The sequence below is a fragment of the Octopus sinensis genome, linkage group LG3, assembly GCF_006345805.1.
Source record: "Octopus sinensis linkage group LG3, ASM634580v1, whole genome shotgun sequence".
NCBI lineage: Eukaryota > Metazoa > Mollusca > Cephalopoda > Octopoda > Octopodidae > Octopus > Octopus sinensis.
In genome coordinates this window covers 51,422,677-51,445,372 of record NC_042999.1, presented here as the reverse complement: position 1 = coordinate 51,445,372, position 22,696 = coordinate 51,422,677, and the positions used below count along the sequence as shown (strand labels likewise).

At 39.4% G+C, this 22,696-nt stretch overlaps 1 protein-coding gene across 2 annotated transcripts in view; it reads left to right on the top strand.

Annotated features, from left to right (window-relative positions):
• LOC115209271 (obg-like ATPase 1) overlaps positions 1-20,615 on the top strand; it is a 37,592-nt gene extending 16,977 nt beyond the window's left edge. For both annotated transcript variants that reach the window (XM_029777577.2, XM_029777575.2), the window contains exons 5-12: positions 4,000-4,127; positions 6,933-7,108; positions 7,250-7,324; positions 7,453-7,550; positions 9,863-10,003; positions 12,683-12,779; positions 13,429-13,551; positions 20,393-20,615. In XM_029777577.2, coding sequence (XP_029633437.1) covers positions 4,000-4,127; positions 6,933-7,108; positions 7,250-7,324; positions 7,453-7,550; positions 9,863-10,003; positions 12,683-12,779; positions 13,429-13,551; positions 20,393-20,500 — 946 coding nt within the window. In that variant the 3' untranslated portion in view covers positions 20,501-20,615. The remainder of the gene's footprint in view (positions 1-3,999; positions 4,128-6,932; positions 7,109-7,249; positions 7,325-7,452; positions 7,551-9,862; positions 10,004-12,682; positions 12,780-13,428; positions 13,552-20,392) is intronic.
• Positions 20,616-22,696: the final 2,081 nt, after the last annotated feature.

Sequence of the window (22,696 nt, the reverse complement as noted above, 5' to 3'; positions counted from 1 at the left end):
CTACAACCATTATTGGCAACAAAGGTCTTTTCCTACACGCTACATGGTAGTGAGACATGGGCTCTGACTGCAGAGGACATGTGTAGACTGGAGAGAAATGAAGGTAGTATGCTCTGTTGGATTTGCAACATCAGTGTGCATGACTGGCAAAGCACAACTGTGTTGAGAGAAAAGTTAGGCATAAGAGGGATTAAATGTGGTATGCAGGAGAGGAGAATGTGTTGGTTTGGATATGAGGGAAGACAGCTGTATACAGAAATGCCTGTCACTGAAAGTGGATGATACCTTTGGAAGAGGTAAACCCAGGAAAACACGGGATGAAGTGGTGAGGACCAATCTTAGGATGTTGGCGCTTACGGAGGAAATGACAATGGAATGAGATGTTTGGCAATATAAGGTTGTAGAGAAGACCTGTCCATGAAAGTGGGTGCTAGAAGAGTTGTGTCCCAACCACATGTAACAACACACTTTTCTTCCCACTCTATCCTAAGAAACCAAATTACATCTCCTCTTCTAAACTGCATCTTTCTCTTCCTCACATCCCTGCTTCATAAACTATGATTGTTTTCCAATCCCCATTCTTGCTCTCACTGCTCTGCTCACTGTATTGCTGCTTCCTCTACCCACCACACACACCCTATTTTTGTACCCAGGTTCTATGCTCGGATCCTTGTTCCTTGTGAGTATACTTCGGCACTACACCCTCTCTCTTCTGCTCTCTCTTGCTCTTTTGCTGTTTCCTACTCTCTCCTCTTGTTTTTCCTCTGACTAGGTAACCAAGTATCTCCTTTCCATCAGCACACTTCTTTCTGGCCCTCCTCTCTCTCTCTCTCTCTGTCTCTCTCTCTCTCCCTTAGTAACCATGTACCGCCTCTATAGCAAGATACCTATTTCTGCCTCTCTATTTCTCTGTTACACTCTAACCTTTCATCATCTGATACTGGAATACCTCCTCCTCTAATGTCCCCTCTGTTGTGGCAAGACACCTACTTCTGTCTCTCGGTTACACTCTAAACTTTCATCCTCTGAAACAAGTTCCTCTCTTCAAATGCCCCCTGCCCATCTCACAATTCCTTGTCTTGCAAGTTACTTGCTTACCCTCTGGAAGCCATCTACTCGCAATACCAGAGGGCGCACACTCTCCTACCCTGATGTAATCTCCAGGGATACAGGCATCCAGCAACAGGACCTTCGTAATGCCATGATGGACCGTGAAGTCTGGCGTAGCATGGTAAATTCCATTGTCTCGACCACGGTCAAACAATGATGATGATGAGTGCTGGTGCTACGTTAAAAGCATCCAGTCCACACTGCAATGTGGTTGGTGTCTGGAAGGGCATCCAGCTGTAAAAATCATGCCAAAACTAACCTTGCCTGTGCTAGTGCCACACGAAAAAGCACTGAGTCCACTCGGTGGAGTGGTTGGTGTTAGGAAGGGCATCCAGCTGTAAAATCCCTACCGAAACAGACACAATAGCCTAGAATAGTTTTTCTACCTGGCCGGTTCCTGACAACCGTCCTACCAATGCATGCATGGAAGATGGACATTCATGTGCATGACTCTGCACGTCCTTGTGTGAGACAGCCAGCCACCTGCTCTTCTGGGAGTTGATCTTCTGGTCTTGGCAGAAATTCAGAGAAGAACCACAGCATATCTGGCTCCATCAGGTATTTCACCTTGTTGATCAGCTTCTTGGTGTGCCTGAGTCACTTTCCTCACATTGTCTTGGACAGAAATTGTCTCCTCTTCATCATGTCTGGAAAGTCATCATCATCATCATTGTTTGACCGTGGTCGACACATTGGAATTTACCATGCTGCACCAGACTTCACGGTCCATCATGGCATTACGGAGGTCCTGTTGCTGGATGCCTGTATCCCTGGAGATTACATCAGGGTAGGAGAGTGTGCGCCCTCTGGTATTGCGAGTAGATGGCTTCCAGAGGAGAAGAGTAGAAATTGCCTCGTTTTCAGCTCTACAACAACGTCCAGCAAACTGGACTCTCCTACCTTTCACAAGAGATGACACAGGTGGTAGTTTCCCATATATTTGCATTTTGGTTGGATGACGCTTCCACGAGAGATTTTGAGCTCTCATAAGGAGGCGAGTGTAGGTTCCATCCAACCGCCTCTCAAGCTTCTTTGATAACGTCCAGGTTTCTGAGCCATATAGTAGAATTGGTTCGACTGTGGCTTTGAAGATTTCAAGTTTGAAGTCTCTACTTAGATTTGATGACCAGATCTTATGCATGGAAAGTAGGGAATGTCTTCATGCACCACCTGCCTGATGAGCTTTTCACCCACACCTTTCTCCTGTGCAGTGTCACACCCTGACTTGCTAGGATCATTGTTAATGATCTCCTGGATTCCAGCAACAAGTTGCAGTGTTCTGATAGCATCAGATCAGTTGATTATAGGTTTTCCTCTCTACTGTTGTATCCTGAATCTTCCATCCCCTTTCTGACCTTTTCCACCATCCTTCTGCTGACATTGAGGAAATGTGAAATCTCCTTCTTTGTCCTTCCAGCACAGATTCCAAGGAGAACTCCATGTCTCTTCCACAAATTGGAAACTGGGGATTCCAAATATTTCAAAGTCAATTATTCTGCAAAAAATAAAACAAGAATGGTTATTGTTTTAAGGACTGACAACCAAAGTAAAAAAAATGTGTAGTTATTTGTATATAAGCATCACCTTTCTTAGGCCACCCCTAAATCTTATTGATTGTGTGTAAAGATTCATTCGGCTCTATACTATAACCACTGATTCACTGCTCTTTGTGTTACTGTTAACTAGAGTATGTCCAGAGATATACACTCTCCAGGGTAATACTTTCTTCACCAAGGTCATGCACCTCTCTACCAAGGTCATGTTCCTTCCTTCAGGATTATGCCCCTTCTATCAAGTTCATGTCATCTCCATCATGGTTATGTCTCCTCCACTAAGCCAGTATCTTCTACATCAAGACCATTTTAAAAATACCGTCTGGGATATTAGGTCTGACAAGAGACTGTTTAGTAGAACATATATCCATAGTAACAAAGGATTCGACCTGTAAGCCAGCTGGATCAAGGAGGTGGCCATTGTCCAGGAAACATTTAAGTCTGAGGAGTCATGGAATACACTGAAACATCATTGCTGACTCTTTCACATAGCAGTTGATAGTCCATTACTACTTAGCCATTCAGCTTTCTCTCTCTTTCTCTCTGTAAATATAAAGTCCCAGTAGTACAGCAGTTGTGATGTTAAGATACTGTGCTATTAATTCATATTTAATCAGTGCTAACTAATTAATGCAATGAACACCAACATTTTAATTTAATTTACACCATAATGAGACAAAAAAACTGATTTGCATAATGATTAATTCTGATTAAGAAGGATAGAGGAGACAACTCAGAAATTTAAATTGATAGGGTTAATGACTGTAGACATGTTTTAGTTTTTACCAAACAACTTCAGGTATGTGTCATCATTACCAGTTCTGTCCAAAACCAATAATGAATGGTGTGTGTGTGTACACATACAGAGAGAAAGAGAGAGGTGACAATTTAACCCTTTAGTGTTCAGATTACTCTGTTAAATGTAATACTTTTTCACTCAAATTGTTTTGAATTAATCATGCATTATCTTATAGCTTTGAGGTTTCAATGATGTGATTGTTTATTTTCAGAATAGCATTGTAGGTTAGGAGTGAGAGGCTAGATATCGCCAGTTTGAATATAAAAATGTAGAATATATTGGGCCGGATTTGGCCGGTTTAAACACTAAAGGGTTAAAGGAGTGAAAGGAAATTTCCTTGGATACCTTCATCATCGTCATCGTTTAACATCCGCTTTCCATGCTAGCATGGGTTGGATGGTTAACAATTAAATCAGTGATAACGCAATGTACAGTGTCATCAGTACTCCATTGTTCCTGATGTTTTGTGTCTCCAGCCAAACAAATTGGTAAAAAATGTTTTATTTCATATTTATATTGTTTTTTTTCATTTTGTAGTAAAGTTCCAGCTTTCCTGAATGTTGTTGATATTGCTGGTCTTGTCCAAGGAGCACATGAGGGGAAGGGACTCGGAAATGCTTTCCTTTCAAATATCAGTGCTTGTGATGCCATCTTCCATGTAGTCAGTAGGTATTGCTTTTAATGTTCAATGCTAAATGTTTAAATTTTGCTCTAACCCAACACTACAACTTTGTTTTTTTAAGATTTGGTTAGCATGAAGGGTCTGTATTTGTGACCTAGTCAGGTCAGATCACTGTCGTTGTTAATACAACTAATGATTGACGACTGTAAAAAAAAAAAAAGACAGAATGGGGAGGAAATTCCAGAGGGATAAAGGGGAAAAAAATAGGAGTAGTATGGGGGCCCTGTGTATGTGTATGACACAGAACAGGTGACAAGTGGAAGGGAAATGAGTGTTGGTGGGTGGGGGATACATAACCAGTTGTCTTCAAGGAACAGAGGCCATTGTAGAAGCAGTAGAGAAAGTTAAATGAAGTGACAGCTTGATGCCTGTGAGGTTGATTTGTATTACAAGTTTCAATCACTTGGGTAGATTTCTTTTCGGTTTTTTATTGTTGTATTAGGCGCAGGAGTGGCTGTGTGGTAAGTAGCTTGCTAACCAACTACATGGTTCCGGGTTCAGTCCCACTGCGTGGCATATTGGGCAAGTGTCTTCTGCTATAGCCCCGGGCCGACCAATACCTTGTGAGTGGATTTGGTAGACAGAAACTGAAAGAAGCCTGTCGTTTATATATATATATATATGTGTGTGTGTTTGTGTGCCTGTGTTTGTCCCCTTAGCATTGCTTGACAACCGATGCTGGTGTGTTTACGTCCCCATCACTTAGCAGTTCGGCAAAAGAGACCGATAGAATAAGTACTGGGCTTACAAAGAATAAGTCCCGGGGTTGAATTGCCCGACTAAAGGCGGTGCTCCAGCATGGCCGCAGTCAAATGACTGAAACAAGTAAAACAGTAAAAGAGTATTATCATGTTTTAATAGATTAAAAAGGGACAATACTCATGATCTTTTTCAGGGTCTCAGTCTGATGAGATAACAAATCCTTAGACTGGAAAACATGATCAGAATGTACTCCATTACAGGCAACCATGAGTCAGGTTCTAGTTTCTGGCATGGTTTCTACAGCTGGATGACCTTTCCAACATCAACCACTCCAAGAGTGTAGTGGATGAAACTATTATTATTAAGGCAGTGAGCTGGCAGAATCATTAGCACTCTGGGCGAAATACTTTGCAGCATTTAATCCATCTTTATGGTCTGAGTTCAAATTCCACTGAGGTTGACTTTATCTTTCATCCTTTTGGGGATGATTAAATGGGTACCAGTTACACACTGGGGTCGATGTAATTCACTAGCCCCCTCCCCTGCAATTTCAGGCCTTGTGCCTAGAGTAGAAAAGATTATTATTATTATTTGGAGGACATGGGATGAGGTGGTGAAGCACAACCGTTGGACGTTAGGCTTCACAGAGACAATGCCAAAAGACTGAGACCTCTGGAGATATGCTGTGACTGAGAAAACCCAGCAAGTAAAGTGAGCTCACATCTGTAGCCTATACCAGTGTTGCATAGCCAGCCCATTTAAAAAGTACCTTTGAATTGTCAGGTAACACGTCATGCTTGAGGAGACCGATTGAGTCAAGTAAAACCAAAATAAAAATCACAATTTCAATCAAATTGAAATCAAAATGAAAATTGTAGTTGTGGGTGATGCCAGTGCCACTTGACTGGCTCCCATACTGGTGACACGCAATAAGCACCATTCATGCATGGGTTGATGCCAGTGCTGCCTGACAGGCTCCCTGTGCCAGTGGCATGTAAAAAAACACCATCCGAATGTGTCCGATGCCAATGCCACCTAACTGGCTCCCATGCCAGTGGCACGTAAAAAGCATCCACTACACTCTTGGAGTGCTTGGCATTAAGAAGGGCATCCAGCTATAGAAACCTTGCCAGATCAGATTGGAGCCTGGTGCAGCTTCCTGGCTTGCCAGTCCCCAGTCAAACCATCCAACCCATGCCAGCATGGAAAACGGACGTTAAACGATGATGATGATGATTATGCTAGTACATGCTAATTTAGTTAGCAGATATTTTATCATGAGGCTTGGTGACAACCAGTCTTCTCAAATCTGAAGAATCTTTCTTAAGATTCTTACAGAATATAGGATGATACTTTTCCGCATGTCAACAATGCAAGTTTCACTTCTGATTTCTTTCAGTTTTTTAGGTGACATTTTGGGTGTTGTGCCAAGCACACCAATTATTACTGGAATGCTTGATGTTCCACAGTCACCTTGGCTCCCACAAGATCCTGTAATTCTCATTTTCTATCTCAGCCTGTGGTTCTATGTTCATACCACTTTTCTGTTATTTTGAATCCACACTCTCAGCCAACATCCCAATACACTCTTTTGCTTACACAGTCGTGACTGCACTTATACTCCTTTTGTGCTAGTATACTGCACTCACTGAAATGTTGATTTATACTTTCATCTCCTTTTCTGCAGATTCTACATTTGCTGTCTGACTGAGTTTTTTTGATCTTTGACTTTATCAGAGCAGCAACAGTAACAGTAGTAGTTGTTGTTGCTGCTGTTGCTGTTTTTAAGTAAGAGACAACTCAACTTTGATACTTTGTCGCTAAATTCCAAATTTTATAGTAAGCGTTAGTTGCAGTTACTTAACACTTTATCCAGAGGAATCTTTGTTTCTCATTGACTTTCTACTATAGAAACTCATGTTATATAAAAATCCTGTTGGCCCTAACCACCTAACCATGAAGTAAGAAGTGATTGTAGCACTCTGTTTTCAGTTTCCATGATTGAAACAAGTAAAATGTATTGCTTTACTAAAGACTTTCGAACTATGAAATGTTTTTCATTAATGAAATATTTCTGTCTTTGTAGGAGTCTTTGATGAAGAAAGTATCGTTCATGTTGAAGGAGATGTTGATCCTGTTCGTGATCTTGACATCATTCATGACGAACTGCGCTTTAAAGACTTGGATTATTTGAAGAAGCAAATTGAGAGCTTAGAACGGTCTGTGCTGAGAGGATCAGATAAGAAAAAGAAGCCAGAATATGTAGGTTTGTTTCTTGAGGTGTTTTAGTATCAAAATTGATTTTAGCTTTTAGTATGACCAAAATTTCTTTTGAGAGGAAAGAAAATGACGTTTTTCTATTTAGCTTATCATTTATTTTATTTTATTTTATTTTTTTACCAGGAAACTCTAGTAAAAATTCTTGAGCATTTAGAAAATAACCAGTTGCCAAGGAAGGTTTTATGGGATATAAAAGAAGTGAGTCATAATCTTCCCCTTTTTATATTTTTAAAAGATTGGGCCAGTGTGTTGGGGCACCACCGTACGCTATTCATAGAATAGTTTCTTATGGTATAATAATTAAAAATTGTTTGTTTTCTCGACAGCTTGAAGTTTTAAACAAGCATCTTTTGCTGACAGCTAAACCAGTCATATATCTGGTCAACCTATCTGAAAAGGATTATACCCGCAAGAAAAACAAGTGGTAAGTTTATTTGTTTGTTTATTTATTTTCTAATTTTCATGTTATCATGATTATGAGATTGTTTTTGCAAATTTTAACTTCAACACATTGCTGGATCTTTTTTTTTTACTGTTAGATGGCTTATCGTAAAGGTTCTTGTCAGTCTAATAGAGGGAAACATAATTATTGCCCCTTGCCCAGTATTATGTTTTTGTAGCAACACAAATTAAACAGGTACTGTTTAAGCACTCTAGTATAATCCAAAATATGGCTAACCACATTGAATGATATGCAATAACTGTCATCATCATCCTCATCATCGTTTAATGTCCGCTTTCCATGCTAGCATGGGTTGGACGATTTTGACTGAGGGCTGGCGAACCAGATGGCTGCACCAGGCTCCAATCTTGATTTGGTAGAGTTTCTACAGCTGGATGCCCTTCCTAACGCCAACCACTCTGAGATTATTTAAGGTACACATTCAGACAGAATTTCACTCAGTGGGTAAATCCTGAGTTCACTTCATTGAATTATAAGCAGTTTATGAAGTGTATATTCACAACATTAAAATAAAGTTGGAGAATTATACATCTGCACAGTTTTTTTTTTTATTATTACAGTCTTTTATACAGAATTTTCTCTTTAATCCTCTGTCCAACATATGTTTCTGCTGCATGGATTATATCTTGTTATGTGGTGTCCATTTACATCCTGTTGGTCTGGCTGCATCCAGATTTCATCCTGGTTAAAAATTTATCCATGTAGCTTTATTAAAGATGGAGACAATTCGGTGCGACACCAGTGCAGAATCACCTCCCTCCGACAAGTCATCCTAACGAGACATCTGCGTTGGCTGGGTCATGCCCTCTGTCGTCGACCAGGAGAATTCATCTACGAAGCAATTGCCCCAGCTCCCCTTCAGGGTTGGCGAAAGCGATGTGGTAGACAACGAAAAACCTGGCTGATGACAGTCAAGGCTGATCTGGAACCCAACTTAGGCCTCCATATCTATGGCATTTGCTGCTGGAATAAGGAGTGGTTGGAGATCACGCAGTCATTAGCCTCAAATTGCCAGGCCTGGTCGGCGTTTGTGAGAGATGCAGCATTGAGGATGAATGAAGCCAGCTCAACTCACCCCGGGTGAATGCTGTCTCAAGTCAAGTCAAGTTTATTAAAGATGTTGTCACTAGTAGAGTTTGATGCAAACTAAATTGTAATGGTTTTGACAGTATTATATTTTAGGTAGGGGACATTTGTGTCAAGTACAAATGAAATCAGGTAGTAGGGAGAAATATGATATGGCTATAGAACCCTTTCTCACATTAACCCCTGAGTGACTCAAGTGTTTAGAAGTAGAATCTGGAGAGGTTAGCTATTAAACTGAATCCGAATATTTTTGATCCACTAGCTTTATGCAAAATGGACAAATGTAATTTCTGCAAGAGATAGATACATTTAAACCAGTTAGAACTTAAAAATATAAAATACAAAGAATTTACTATTAAGGTTTAGGATTGTTTTCCTCTTTCTTTCGTCGTGGTGTTTTATTACCTCCGATATTTCTTCACCGATTCATGTCTCACTTTAAAATGTACCATAATGGGAACATAACATGGGCATGGACACATTGAAACTCCGACGTCTGGCAGCTGACTTGGCAGACACCCATAAAATTATTAACCATCTTACAAACAATAACTCTGAGCACCTTTTCAAACTCCACCTGTCTAACACACATGGACGTGTTTACAAAGTCAGAAAACAGCACAGCTCCCATGACTTTCGGAAACATTTTTTCACGCCTGAGAGTTGCTGAAGCATGGAACAAACTGCTGGCATCAGTTGTTAGTTGTCGGAGCACTGCATCCTTCAAAACTTCCATGCTTTCTGAGATTCGCCAACACTACACCTGATTTTCTCCCCTCCATACACACGCAAGCATGTATCTGACTCATACACTGTTCGCTTTCCTGACATTTGTACATTACTGCATATGCTTTATACACACTTTGGACAAGTTGTGGTGCACCTGAGCACTGTATACAATAATTTCATTATTATATTATTAAGGTTATAAACTAAAAGTTTTTATCATAGAACAAGAGGCAGTCATGGGCAGGCTGGTATTGGAAAAGTTGTTTTTATTAATGAATGTTTGTTCTTTTTTTTCACATAAAATTAACCATTTTGTTTGGATGTTGTAGGCCTTTTGAAAATTGTAAAACATAACCAGTCTTTATAATTGTAAGAAATTCTTCGTTTGCTGCTGTTTTGTTTGGGATGGGTGGGACTCGTGTGTTTTTGATAATTATTGTTTTTTGTTTCATTGAAAGGCTCCCCAAGCTGAAAGCCTGGATTGATAGCCATGACACTGGCGCCCTACTCATACCATTCAGCTGTGCTTTAGAGATGAAATTACTTGATATGGATGATGAAGAAAAAGAGAAATATCTTAAAGAAGCTGGAACCACCAGGTCAGTAGCTTCTGGACATTTGTCCGAATGGAATTCGTTACAGATTTGCCATTACATGAAAGATAGGCAGCTGCAGTATACAGCAGAATATTGAGGGTTTCTAACACGATGGGTTTTACACTAGTGTATTACTGGTATCTGACAGACTAAAATGTACACTAGTATATTACTGATATCAAATATGGTAGAGTATACCATGGTATATTGCTGGTACTAGACAGGTAGGGGCGTGCACTAGACTTTTACTCTTTAGCGATATACCAGTATATTGGATCTCTCTCTCTCACACACACACACAGATACACCTTCTATCTTGTCTGATATATCTTTTATCTTTTAATTGTTTCAGTCATTAGGCTGTGGCCATTCTGGGGCACCACCTTGAATTTTTAATCGAACGAATTGATCCCAGTACCTTTTTTTTTAAGCCCAGTATTTATTCCATTGGTCCCTTTTGATGAACTGCTAAGTTAGGGACATAAACACACCAACACCAGTTGTCAAGCAGTGGCAGGGGGACAAACACAAACACAAAAGACACACATATATCTATCTATAAATATGATGGGTTTCTTTCAGTTTCTGTCTACCAAATCCACTCACAAGGCTTTGGTCAGCTATAGTAGAAGACACTTGCCCAAGGTGCCACGCTGTGGGACTGAACCCAGAATCATGTGGTTTGAAAGCAAACTTTTTATCATCACACAGCCATTCGTCAACCTTCAGTAATGTCTCTCCTATTTACATCAGTACAGATGCTGCTGCTATTGTTTCCTCTTTAAGTTTCTACAACAACAAAAAAAAAAATTCGAGCGAGGTCGTTGCCAGTACTGCCTGACTGGCCCCCATGCCGGTGGCATGTAAAAACCACCCACTACACTCTCGGAGTGGTTGGCGTTAGGAAGGGCATCCAGCTGTAGAAACTCTGCCAGATCAAGACTGGTACCTGGTGCAGCCATCTGGTTTGCCAGCCCACAGTCAAATCGTCCAACCCATGCTAGCATGGAAAGCGGACGTTAAACGATGATGATGATGATGATGAACATAGCTGTCATCTGCATGCAAGCTAAACACCTCCAGCCAAACAAACACTGAATCCATTGTATTATAAAGTTCTTTAAATGGACACATCTACACTAACCCAGAACCATGTAAACAATCCTCTGTTTTAATCAGTCACAACCTACATTAAAATTCTCATGGTTGTTACAATTGCTTCTGATAATCTCTGGTGTTCACCTAACATTCATAACTAAAACTCTATCCCAAACAGCAGCCTTACACATTAGCATCATCCCAAATGTGGATCCAGTGAAACCCCACAACGTGGGGTTTGTTTGCGATTTCTAAAGAATTGATAATTGTTAGGGGGTCAGGTTAGGTTGAGACTAATGTTTGTGACATGATGTTTGTTATCTTAAGGATATATGTTCACTAGAAGATTGGGCAATGTTGGTAATGATGAAAATTGTTAATGTATTGGAGGAAGAGTTTGGAAGACTAAACCTAAAACTCTAGCAGAGTTAATAGTATGGACTAGAGAGAGCACCATTAATACATGCGTGCATGTACACGTGCACACACACAAACACACACACACTTTCTCTCTCTCTCTCTCTCTCACACACACACACACATACACACACATTTTGCAGTGGTGTGATCTGACAGGAAACCATGAGACGAGTCACAGATCAAAGATACAGGTGGATAGTTTTGACAGGAGATCTGCACGTGAGACAGTTAACGAAAGAAGTTCAGTTGTGGGGGACCCAGAAGGGTTGGTCTCCAGTTGATGCAGCTTTATGAAAGCTGTACAGGTGGGTTGTCATTAAGGATGGAGAATGACTGAAGGTGACAGAGAAGGTTATTGTTCTCGGTCAGGAAGTGATTGCTCTATAGGACGACGACTGGGTGGGTGGGTGCTTGAACATGTTTCTAAAGATCAGGATATATCCTTGAAAGAAATTGAAGGGTTTGGTGAGTATTGGGGTTAACTGTGGGCTAAATTGTTTGAGGCTAATGAAAGGGACATAGTTTGGGACACTGGTGTTATTGGTTTGAGGCATTTGTAGATACTTTAGCATTTGTGTAAAGAAAGTGGTAAGGATTGTGGAATGGAAAAAGATAGTCTTTGGGGAAATTTACCATGTGTCTGCAATAGGGAGAATTTGTATGTCGTACGAGCACAGCTTACATAAGAGACCTCATAGTTGAGAAATGGAAGAAAAGAGGCTGATGTAAAACTGGTGAACATCCTTTTGGTAAAGGACCAGGAGGATTATTCACAGTTTGGTGGACAACAGAGCCAGCCTGAGGGTTATGTGGTACATGCAAGTATTCTTCACAATTTGGATAATGTGTCTTGCCGGAATGGCAGCGCAGAGTAAGAACCAACCAGTTTGTGAGAGTGGGCAGTATTAACGGTTATGTTTTATACCTGAGCTACTTCAGTGCAGTTATGAGTGAATTATTGTTTTCGCTCAATAAACACACACAACACCTGGTCTTGGAATCGAAACCGCGATCCTCCAACCGCGAGTCCGCTGCCCTAACCACTGGGCCATTGTGCCTCCTGCTGCTGCTGCTGGTGAGGTAGGGTGGGGTGCTAGTTGAATCTGCTGCTGTTGTTGTTATTATTGTTGTGTTAATTTATCTAATTTTCCCTCCCCCCCACAGTGCACTTGAAAAGATTATTGTTCAAGGATACAAGATATTACAGCTAATCTACTTCTTCACCAGTGGTAAAGATGAAGTCAAAGCCTGGACTATACAGGTAAGTCGACGCAGTTGTGGTCATTGTTTACATCTCAGTTGAATGTATTACATAGACTGGAAAATGGACTTCAACAAATGACCATGATAACTATGTGTATGTGCAGGGATTTCTTACAGTTTCCCACAAAGCATTGGTCAACCTGCAGTTAGAGCAACATTCAGATTTGTTAGCAGGGTGGGGTCACTGTGCAGTTGTTGGGTGTATTTTTTAAAGCTGGTCTATGAATTCCTTACAATCAGTACAAACAAAACACAGTTGTAGGTTTTATGGGACTTTGTAGACAATTTACAATCCATCAATAATATATCCTAGATACATCGATTATAGCAAAATTACACTGCTTGAGACAGTTGGTGCTTGCTTCTCAAGATAGCTTTGTATTTGTGGTAGAGACATTTCTGTTTTTACTCCAGCGCCAACTGCAATTTGAAGTTTGGAAAGAACAATGGAAAATTTACTTGTCAGAACTGTGATTTAGTGAATCTGAAGACCCAGTCTTTTACAAAATAAGAATTGGAATAATAAAATTTTGAGTAAACCATTTTCTAACTTTGTCTATAGATTTACTAAAACCAGCCCTTAATGCAACTTAAGATTTTGTGTCTTCTCTGAGGAATTTTATTTTATATTGTAATGTGTTTTGTAGAAAAATACCAAAGCACCTCAAGCTGCTGGAAAAATCCATACTGACTTTGAGAAAGGTTTTATCATGGCTGAAATAATGTCTTATACAGATTTCCGAGAACATGAATCAGAAGTTGCTGTTAAGGTAAGCCTCTGTGTGTGTGTGTGTATGCATTGGAGGGTCTGTTTTTTTTTTTTTGTTTGATTTTTGTTTTGTTAGTAAGTTCACAAATTGGTGATGAAACAAATTGAGGTGGGGGGAGCACAATATGGACACCTCCTTTCTTGATTTCTTTTAATGTCACTGATTACATGAGACAAAGAACAAAAAAAAGCCCCAGCACTTCACATTTATTAACCTTGAAAGGATAAATGTCAAAGTTGACTTCAACAGAATTTGAACACAGAGAGCAAAGAGCTGAAATGACTACCTCAAGGTATTCTATCTGACACTAACCACACTGCCAGTTTTATGTGAGTGTGTGTGTGTGTGTGTGTGTGTGAAGCCACTGACAGTAGTTCAAATCTAGCCTCCAGCTATAATATTACTGTAAAAGTATTCATCTTAGGCAGAAACCATCCCTCATTATTCTAGTTTCTACTCCAACTTCCAAGTTGTGTTGATAGCAGTAAGAGTGTATCTCTTTGGGATGTTAACTAATTGACTAAACTTAAAAAGTATTTGGTGGATTAATCCTTTGTACGGGGGCGGGGGGGATAGGACGGATAAATAGTAAAAAGATAAAAAATAATAGTGGGATACACCAGTAGGTTTTATTTGGAGAAGGGGTGAAGATACAATAAGGTTTTAGAGGCAAGTGAAGTCGAAATTGAATTCGAAATCGAACCTCATCCGACGACTGGCACCCATGCCAACCTCCCTTCATTGGACACTAAACTCTGCTTGCGAAGACCTGTTGGGGCAAGTGAACTCGGAATCGAAATTGAACCAATCCTATGACTGGCACCCGGCAGTTGCCAGTGCCGCTGGACTGACTCCTGTGCAGGTGGCAAGTAAAGAAACACTGTTTCGACCCTGTGCTTGAGGAGACCTATTGAGTCAAGTACATCAACATCAAAAATCAATGGAAATTGTAGTTGTGATCCCTGCGTTATTCAGTATTTATTCTACAGCCTATAATGCTACACAGTTCAAAAACAGCATCTTTTTTTTTTTATACACTTGGTTCAGCATTCGTTTCAAAATTGTAAAATAAATTAATTTTGTATGAAAAATTGAACTATGCCTTTTGAATCTTCTTGGACTTTCACTTTCTTCACTGTGACATTCATTCAACCATGAATTTTATAACATTTAGTACATGTTCCAAATAAATGTTGACTTTCTGCTCTCTCTTATATTGGTGACGCACACTAACTTTTGCTAAATTGGTGACTTGCCATTTTCTTATAGCACTACTATGCTACAGAAAGTATGTTTTGCACCTATATTGACTACATTTCATTTCGCTTGAACTTCGTGTGTGTACGTTTTGCTGTTTTCGTAATTATCAATTCTGTGTGCGTTTTTCTTCATTTGTTATGTCTATAGTAAACTATATTAAAGAATATTTTACGCTGTTTTAATGAACTCACATTTAATGAAATAGCCAATCCTTATGGTTGGTGATCCCCATGAAGATCATATTCTCATTCGTGTTTGGGATAACGACCTCAAATGTGTTTCACAAACTCATCCCTCTTATGATGCTCTCCAGTATACTCTTATTCTGTGGAATGGACAAGATGGATATTATTTCAATATTCCTTGGATTGACCCTGCAACAGGAAAACCAATTACAAACAAAAGGCTGTCATCAAATGACTTCTGTTCTTATCAACTGATGTTAAGACCAGAACAATCAAATCCTTTCTACTATAGGCCCAAGGCCTGAAATTTCTGGTGGTGGTGGTGGTGGTGGGGGGGGGGGGCAATCGATTACATTGACCCACCAATGTCTCACTGGTACTTAATTTATCGACCCCGAAAGGATGAAAGGCAAAGTTGATCCTTGTGGCATTTGAACAGTCAAAATACCACTCAAGCATTTTGCCCAGCATGCTAACGGTTCTGCCGGCTCACTTGCCTTCCAGAACAATCAAATCAATTACACATGTCAAATAAACTTTATTTTCATTTACATATTTTCTACATTATCTCAGTAACCATCTATAGTTATTTCAAATACCATTCTCTACAACGACCAGGTTTCATTACCAAATGAAAATAGTTTCACATTTTCAATTTGAACCAAAATTACAAAGTGTTGCATTACAAGAGTGTTGATGTGTTAATAATGAAAGAAATGTTTCTCCGAATTAGTCACATGTGTATTATAATAAAGAAAGCTGCTTATTATCTATCTACCAAATAAACTAGGCTTTTAACCCAACAACTCTTTTCTACAACTAAAATAACCTCGGCTACTAGGTTGGGTTGCACAATTTTGAGTTCATTTTCGGACATTTTATTTGCTTCTAATGTGTCACTTTTGTCCGATGTTTCACACATGCGTAGAATTCTACTCAGACAAACATTTATGAAAATGTACGCATAACTATTGTATTAAAACACCCAGCTAATGCTGGGATGCTTTGCTTGTTATACACCCAACATATAAGGCTATAAGAGTAGGTTAACTCGGAGGAGAGCAATTGGGTGGTTACATAGGACAGTTTAAATATTATGTCTAAATATTTCTGAGGTTCTCATCCACACAGCACAGGAGGAGTTTATGAGTTGCCAGGTGAAAAAAGTCAATATACGAATTAAAATATTGGTGGTGGGGGAGGGTGTGTGCAAAAATGAATGCTGGGCTCAGACCTTGTGCAAACTAAGTTTGTGTACTGCATAGCTAGATGGGCATAGAAGAAAAATTATAGTATTTAACTATTATCATCATCATCATCATCATCATCATCAAATATTAATACTAAATTAATATACATGTTCATTTTAATCAGCAAATTTATCGCATAAGCATTTTGCAATGAGAGTCACTGCCAGAACTAGAGATGAAGTTTAGGGTGTCGAAGTAAGGTTTAGAATTGAAGGGCCTTAGGGTTAACCTAGCAAAAACCAAAGTCTTAGTAAGTAGGAAGGCTGACAAATCACAAACCCCTTCAGGTAGATGTCCCTGCTTGATCTGTAGAAAAGGCATGGGTAGAAACTCATACGATGTACCCAGGTAAGCTGTGGACACATAAAAGGTGCAGCAATATCAAAGGAAGGTTAACTGAGAAGATAGTTTTTGTGCGTGGCAGATGCACATGGGCAATAAACACTGAAGATGTATAGAAAACAGATTCCATCACATTCCAGGGAAAAAAACTAGAAGTAGTTGATAGCTTCCACTACCTAGGTGACCAAGTCTGTAGTGAGTGTGGTTGCTCTGAGAGTGTAGCGGCTAGAATAAGAATAGCCTAGGCAAAGTTCAGGAGCTTCTACCTCCACTAGCAACTAAGGGCTTCTCACTCAGGATGAAAGAAGACTGTTTGATGCATGTGTGCAAACTGTCATATTGTATGGCAGTGACATGGGCCATGACTACTGAGGACATGCATAGGCTTGAAAGAAATGAAGCTAGTATGATCCACTGGATGAGTAATGTCAGTGTGCATACACGACAGAGTGTAAGTGCCCCGAGAGAAAAGTTGGGCATAAGAAGCATCAAATGTGGTGTGCAAGAGAGACGACTGTGCTGGCATGGTCTTGTGCTATGTATGGATGAGGACAGCTGTATGATGAAGTGCCACTCCCTAACGGTGGAAGGAACCTGTGGTAGAGGTAGACCCAGGAAGACATGGGATTAGGTGGTGATGCATGACCTTCAAACATTGGGCTTCACAGAGACAACGACAGGAGACAGACCTTTGGAGATATGCTGTGATTGAGAAGACATGGAAACTAAAGTGAGATTGTAGCCATGCATGTCCAGCCCAGTTAAGAGTACCCCTGATGTGTCAGGCAATATGATGTGCTTGAGAAGACCAATATCATAGCTGTGGCCAGTGCCCCCTGACTGGCTCCCATGCTGGTGGCACGTTAAAAGCAACATCCGAACATGGCCGATGCCACTACCCACTGACTGGCTCCTGTGTCGGTGGCATGTAAAAAGCACCATCTGAGCGTGGCCAATGCCAGTACCCCCTGACTGACACCCCCTCCCCATGCTGGTAGCATGTAAAAAGCACTATCCGAACATGATCGATGCCAGGCCTGCTTGGCTGGCTCCTGTGCTGGTGGCATGTAAAAAGAACCCACTACACTCTCGGAGTGGTTGGTGTTAGGAAGGGCATCCAGCTGTAGACACCTTGGAAGTAATGAATGTGTCACTGAAGATTGTTTATCAATTTTCACCAGTGAAAAGGTTGATTGGGGTATGTGGGCAGTTCAGTGTAATTGGTGGGGAGGTGTAGAAGGTGATGAAGAGTGATAAAGGAGAGGGATGAGTGTGTGGTGATGTTAGACTTGTTTTGATGTTTGTGTATGCAGATGTTAGGATGGGTTGTATAGTTCATTGGTTAGACCTTAGCCACAACAGGTGCATCCTCAATGAATCCAGATGTAGTTGAGTCAGGAAGTCCAGCGATTCTGTTGCTGAAGTTCATTGTCAGAGTTGACAAATGATGTTCTCCTAAAGTGTCCTTTTAATTTCTTTTAGTTATACAATGATTTAGCATAAAGCAGAGGTAAATGATTTTGTTTTGTTGGTTTATATGTTCTTCTCTTTGTTCCATTAGATGCTAATGACGACAGCTAGTGTTTTTCTGTTTCAAAATGTTCATTTTGAATTCGAGAAATGATGCCTTAGAAAACCCCTGCAGGACAAGTGAGTCCATCCCGTGTCCCTTGCCAGGGATGTAGCCAGCCCACTTATGCATGCCTTTCCTTCCTTGGACACACAAAGACCTGTTGAGGCAAGCGAAGTTGAAATTGAACCAATCCTATGACTGGCACCCGGCAGTTGCCAGGGCCGCTAGACTGACTCCTGTGCAGGTGGCAAGTACAGAAACACCGTTTTGACCCTGTGCCTGAGGAGATCCATTGCGTCAAGTACACCAACATCAAAAATCAATGGAAACTGCAGTTGTGAAACCTGTGCCGGTGGCACGTAAAAAGCACCATCCGAACGTGGTCGATGCCAGCTCCGCCTTGACTGGCTTCTGTGCTGGTGGCATGTAAAAAGCACCAATCCGATCGTGGCCGTTGCCAGCCTCGCCTGGCACCTGTGTCGATGGCATGTAAAAAGCACCCACTACACTCTCGGAAGGGCGTTAGGAAGGGCATCCATCTGTAGAAACACTACCAGATCAGACTGGAGCCTGGTGCAGCCTTCTGGCTTCCCAGATCCCCAGTCGAACCGTCCAACCTATGCTAGCATGGAGAACGGACATTAAACGATGATGATGATGATGATATAATTACTTTGGAATGTCCATTAATTATGATTTCTCTGAATGTGATGATCTCCAGGGTTTCCTCTAGGCAGAAGCCTCACACCTGTTGTGTTCTGTTGCATGGGGTAGCATTTTTTATTATAGACCAGTTGGTCATATGCTCCACTTCATTCCGTTTGAGCCTCCGGATGAGGTTAGATAATGATGTGGAAAGCCTTTTGCTTACATTGGAAAATGACGTAAGATGGTTACACAGACAATATTTCATGGTGTCTCTGGTACCACCAACGTATATGTATTTATGTGTACCTGTCTTCACTTCACATTTGTAAACCACATTCTTTGTCATGCAGTTGTTAAACTTGCATTCATTTTTCCGTCTGCAGTTACCTGTTATAGTATCTTTTCCAGTTCTTTAAGTAGAGTTATTATTGGTGCTCACATTTGTTCTTCCTCCTGCTACAGTGTTCCGATGTTCCATAGGTATGGATTGCACTGCCAATTGTATAACACTCTTTGGAAACATTTTTGTTATGGATGAACTTTTATCATTCCTATTTGCAATCATTCCATTGTTCTTTATTTTGTTTTTAACTGTGGTTTTTCTGTAAGCCCCCTCTAGTTTTATCCTGTTGAGTTTTGTGTTATTTAGTTAGTGTATGTAATATTCTAGATTGTGAGAAGTCGCATATGCTAATTTCACATTATACCTGTTGCTGATTTTGTTATATTTGGAAGGTTTTGGGAAGTGCCTATCTAACACTGAGAATAATTCCTGATCTATTTTGGATTTCATTTGTGAATTGAAAATTGGGTTAAACCAAATAATTTCATCACTTATTATGTTAGCATTTCCTTTAATAAATCTATTGAGTTTGTTACAGTATTTCATTGTATCTGTTTACTATTTCTATCAATGTTTATTGGTCCCTTTCTTTCTACCCTTGCCTGCTGTTTTGTGGGTTCTGTTTGATATCTATCCTTCTTAGTGTAGTGGTTCCGTTTTTCTATTTTGGTCCCTTTTACATTTATTGTTTTTTTTTAGGGTCTGGTAGTGTGTGGTTATTTACAGAATTACCTCTAATATATCCTTTAACAAACTTATAGGATATATATAAAATATACATACATATACATATATGACAGCTTCTTTCAGTTTCTTCCCATCAAATGCACTCACAAGGCTTTGGTCAGCCCTATTGAAGATAATTGCTACGGGTGTCATGCAGTGTGACTGAACCTGAAACCACATGGTTTGGAAACAAACTTCTTAACTACACAGCTAAGCCTCTGTCTTCTGTACTTGTAATCAATACAACAGATGTTTCATCATCTAAATTTCAGTTTGTACTTATAGTATTTTCAGGTGAACAATAGATTACTAACCACACCTGGATTACTCTGTTCTCTTAAAATAATTGTTTTCTCCATAAATGTCATTTACTTCCACTTTTTTGTACAACTGAATTGTTTAAGGCCTTCTAATAAAATCTTTTTTATTATTACAATGTGTTAGCTTCAACATTAACTGATATTTTTACTATTACAATTTTGTTCTGATTAATCTGTCTTTTTCTTTTTTGAAGGCTGCTGGAAAATACAAACAAAAGGGACGAGATTATATTGTGGAAGATGGTGATATAATATTCTTCAAGTTTAATGCTGGAGCTGGTTTGACTGGAAAAAAGAAATAAAACTGTCAGTCAAGTAAAAATGATTTTAACAGTCTAAAAAGAAATGGTGGTGTCCTTAACTGAAATTGTGATAACACAATCTAAGATTTATTAATAAACACATTCTTCTCTTAAAGTTGTATTATTTTTGTTTTTACTATCACAATTTAGGGAATAATATAATCATTGATTCCACATTTATAACAAGTTAATCACTGTGTAGTATCTGGTAGTATCTGGAACTTGGTGCAACAGAAATATCTCAAAAGCTGGTACATGAATGTATAAATTGCATTCATACGTTATCAACACATTCTTCATTCAAGCAATCATATTTATATTGTAATAATATTGATGACATTTTTGCTCTGTCTCCTCTATTTCTCACAAGATCCTTGTGTTGGATATATAATTTAATGAAGCAAGGAAGAAAGAAAGTATTTAAACTATGCATTACTATTACACAAGACTCAATGCTCTCAGTTAATGGCTCACAGTGAACTGCTTACCAATCTGAACTGCCAATCACTCACAGTTCTTTATTTTATAACAATAAGTCAGTCTACCTTTAATCACTTGGGTGGATGGGGGTTGGAATCTTTCCACGTCTCTCCTTTTTAAAATCAGTTTCCCCTAGCTTCTCCCCTTTTGAAAATTAAACACCACTGCAAGTTAATTTCTCTTACACTTAGGGTTCAACTCCAATGTTTCTGTTCTTTTCCATTTTCTGGTGCTAGAACGTGTAGTTTTAAATAGTTTGGATTTTGGTACCTCAAACATATTCTACAATACTTCCATGGGATATCATTTTTCATGGACTATTTTTTTCATGAATCTTTTTTTAAGTTGATTAACATGTCTTTTATGTTCAACATTTTTTCCTTTTACAAGGAATATCATTTTTCCGATTTGTTTAATAATTACACCATCCTCCCAGCTTTCTTTACCACATCTATAGGTTTTAAAAAAGATTTTGTCACCTAACTTGAAGAATTTTGAAGTATTTTTGTTATTTGCCTTTTTTCTATTTTCACTTGCTATCAGCTTATCAAAGACAGATCTAATCTTTCCTGCAAACATCAATTCTGCAGGTGACATTCCAGATACTTCATTGTTCACCTTTTTCAACATCCTCTTGAAAGTGTCAGCAAAACACTCTGCTTGTTCGTTTGACCTAGGATGATAGGACAGATTAGTGATATGTTTGATGATGAACATTTTACAAAATTTTCTGATCTCATCTGATGTAAATTGAGTTCCATTATCAGACACAATGGTATCAGGAATATCATATCTGGCAAATAATTTATGTAAAAATCTTACTGTGACTGCAGATGTTGGCTTTTTACACTTATGCACTTCTGGCCACTTTGAAAAACTGTCTACCACAACAGGGTAATATGCAACCTTAAGTGGATCTGAATAATCACCATGCAGTCTGGACCTTGGAATATTGGTTTTTGGTCATGGTTGCCAATTAGTGGTAGGTGCTTTTGCAACTAAGGCACACCTTCTGCATGCTTTCACTGGTTCTTCAATGCTACAATCTCCAGGGATACAGGCATCCAGCAACAGGACCTCCGTAATGCTATGATGGACCGTGAAGTCTGGTGTAGCATGGTAAATTCCATTGTCTCGACCACGGTCGAACAATGATGATAACTCTTTGTGCAAACATCAAAATATTGTCATGCATTAAGAAATGGTTTGCATTTGTGTTAGGCATATTTCTATCTCATTTAACCTTCACTATTTCTTTCATTTTTTTGTAATGAATTTATCATTTTCTGATTTTAATTTTATGTCTTGTAAAGTAACTGGCAGTTCATGAATGACATTACACAAAACATTTTAAATTAATTTTCTGCTTGCAAAGCAGCAACCACAGTATCTTCAAATGGTTCGGCATTTTTTGAAATCAGTCTTGATAAATAATTCGCTTGACCTAATTTCTTGGATGGTATAGACTCCATGTTGAAATCATAGTTTAATAATATCATACCCCAGCATTACAACCTATTAGCAGTATGGGTAGGGATTCCATATATTGACAACAGATGATGATGACTCTGTAGGTGAAAACTTCTACTATGTAAAAATCTTAAATTTTATTTCAGCCAAAATAATCGCTAGAGCCTCTTTTTTGATTTGGCTGGGACTTTTCTCTGCTGATATCAGATAATGGGAAGCATGAACCACCGTCTTCATGTTACCATC